Genomic DNA, 1179 nt, shown 5'->3' on the forward strand with positions numbered 1-1179 from the left:
TTCTCAGAAGCTGACGTGAGGCGTCAGGTGGAGGTTGTCAATAACAGCCTAAAGGCTCTCAATGGCCCTCTGAGAGCTATACTGGATCTCAGGCTTCCATCTGAGTATCTCCTACCTCTACAGGACCCGGCTGTAGAGCTCATACAATCTTTGGTGGTGTTTGCTGTTATACTGATCACTGCTGGACTTATGTTACAGGTTGACCGCCTACCCTTTGGTCTTCCTATTGAAGCCCAAGGCGACATATGCTCAGCCTTCTCCCTCGCCATATACACTCTTCTTAGCGTTCGTCTCCAAGGCCGCCCATCCAGTAGTGGTGGTGGTGCGGCTGCTGCTGCTCCTGCTGAGGTAGCACCATAGAGCTCATTGCAGTAGGTCTGATGCTTTCGCGATATAGTCCGATAAATTCCTATTGGATGTATTCACTGAGCTGGGGGATTGCTTTCGCAATATGAAACCCACCATGCGGCGAGGAGTCAAGGCTGAGGACGTGGCTGATGCCGCCCCCCTAGTCCATGAGATGGGACATGTAGGACACGACAAGTATGGTTCCATTACATGTGGTCAATGCTATCAGAGATATCTACGTCACCTCACTACAGCTGTCTTCCTTGGTGGCCTATCTAGTGGTACTGCAGAGGCCAGAATGTACGACATTCAGAAGACTATGTGGGAGTGGGTTATCGCCAGTGGGTGGAACTCGAAGGTGGGGGGAGGAACCTCTGTGGAAGTTACTTAGTACCTCATGTGTAGGTGCCTGTCTGGAAGACCGTGGCAGACTTACTCCATCAGCTAGGCTTTACTGGTGTCGTGTCCACATCTCTAGTCATCAACACACTTCAATTAAATCTATCCCAGTAGGCATCATCCTCTTGCACTAACTACCATCAGTTGACATCCTCGTTAGTGTATCTACTCTGCACCCTCGAGAGGATGAGGAGTCCTTCATCGACAGGATGGCTAAGGTGGCGGCTACCAAATATGGTTATGATACGCAATTCAAAGAGTAGACTACATGCTCTTGAGTGTGGAGAATGTCAATTCATGTCACTAGTTTCCTACGCAAAAGGGTCATTTGTGAGGGAGATGATGAGGAAGAGTATTCGGAGGAAGAGGCTTGCCATGAAAGGGTGTGGGAGGCATTCAAGTAACACAGAGATGAGACATAGGTCCAGACAT

General features: G+C 49.4%; 1 protein-coding gene across 1 annotated transcript; it reads left to right on the forward strand.

Moving 5' to 3' along the window:
- Positions 1-451: 451 nt before the first annotated feature.
- Pmar_PMAR015752 (hypothetical protein) lies at positions 452-1010 on the forward strand (the record flags this gene model as incomplete). Its single annotated transcript, XM_002772139.1, has 4 exons — positions 452-529; positions 578-706; positions 754-857; positions 908-1010. The coding sequence occupies 4 exons, from the start codon at positions 452-454 to the stop codon at positions 1008-1010; spliced, it is 414 nt and encodes a 137-aa protein (XP_002772185.1).
- Between the last annotated feature and the right edge of the window lie 169 nt (positions 1011-1179).

The sequence above is a fragment of the Perkinsus marinus genome, assembly GCF_000006405.1.
Source record: "Perkinsus marinus ATCC 50983 genomic scaffold scf_1104296962070, whole genome shotgun sequence".
Lineage (NCBI taxonomy): Eukaryota > Perkinsozoa > Perkinsida > Perkinsidae > Perkinsus > Perkinsus marinus.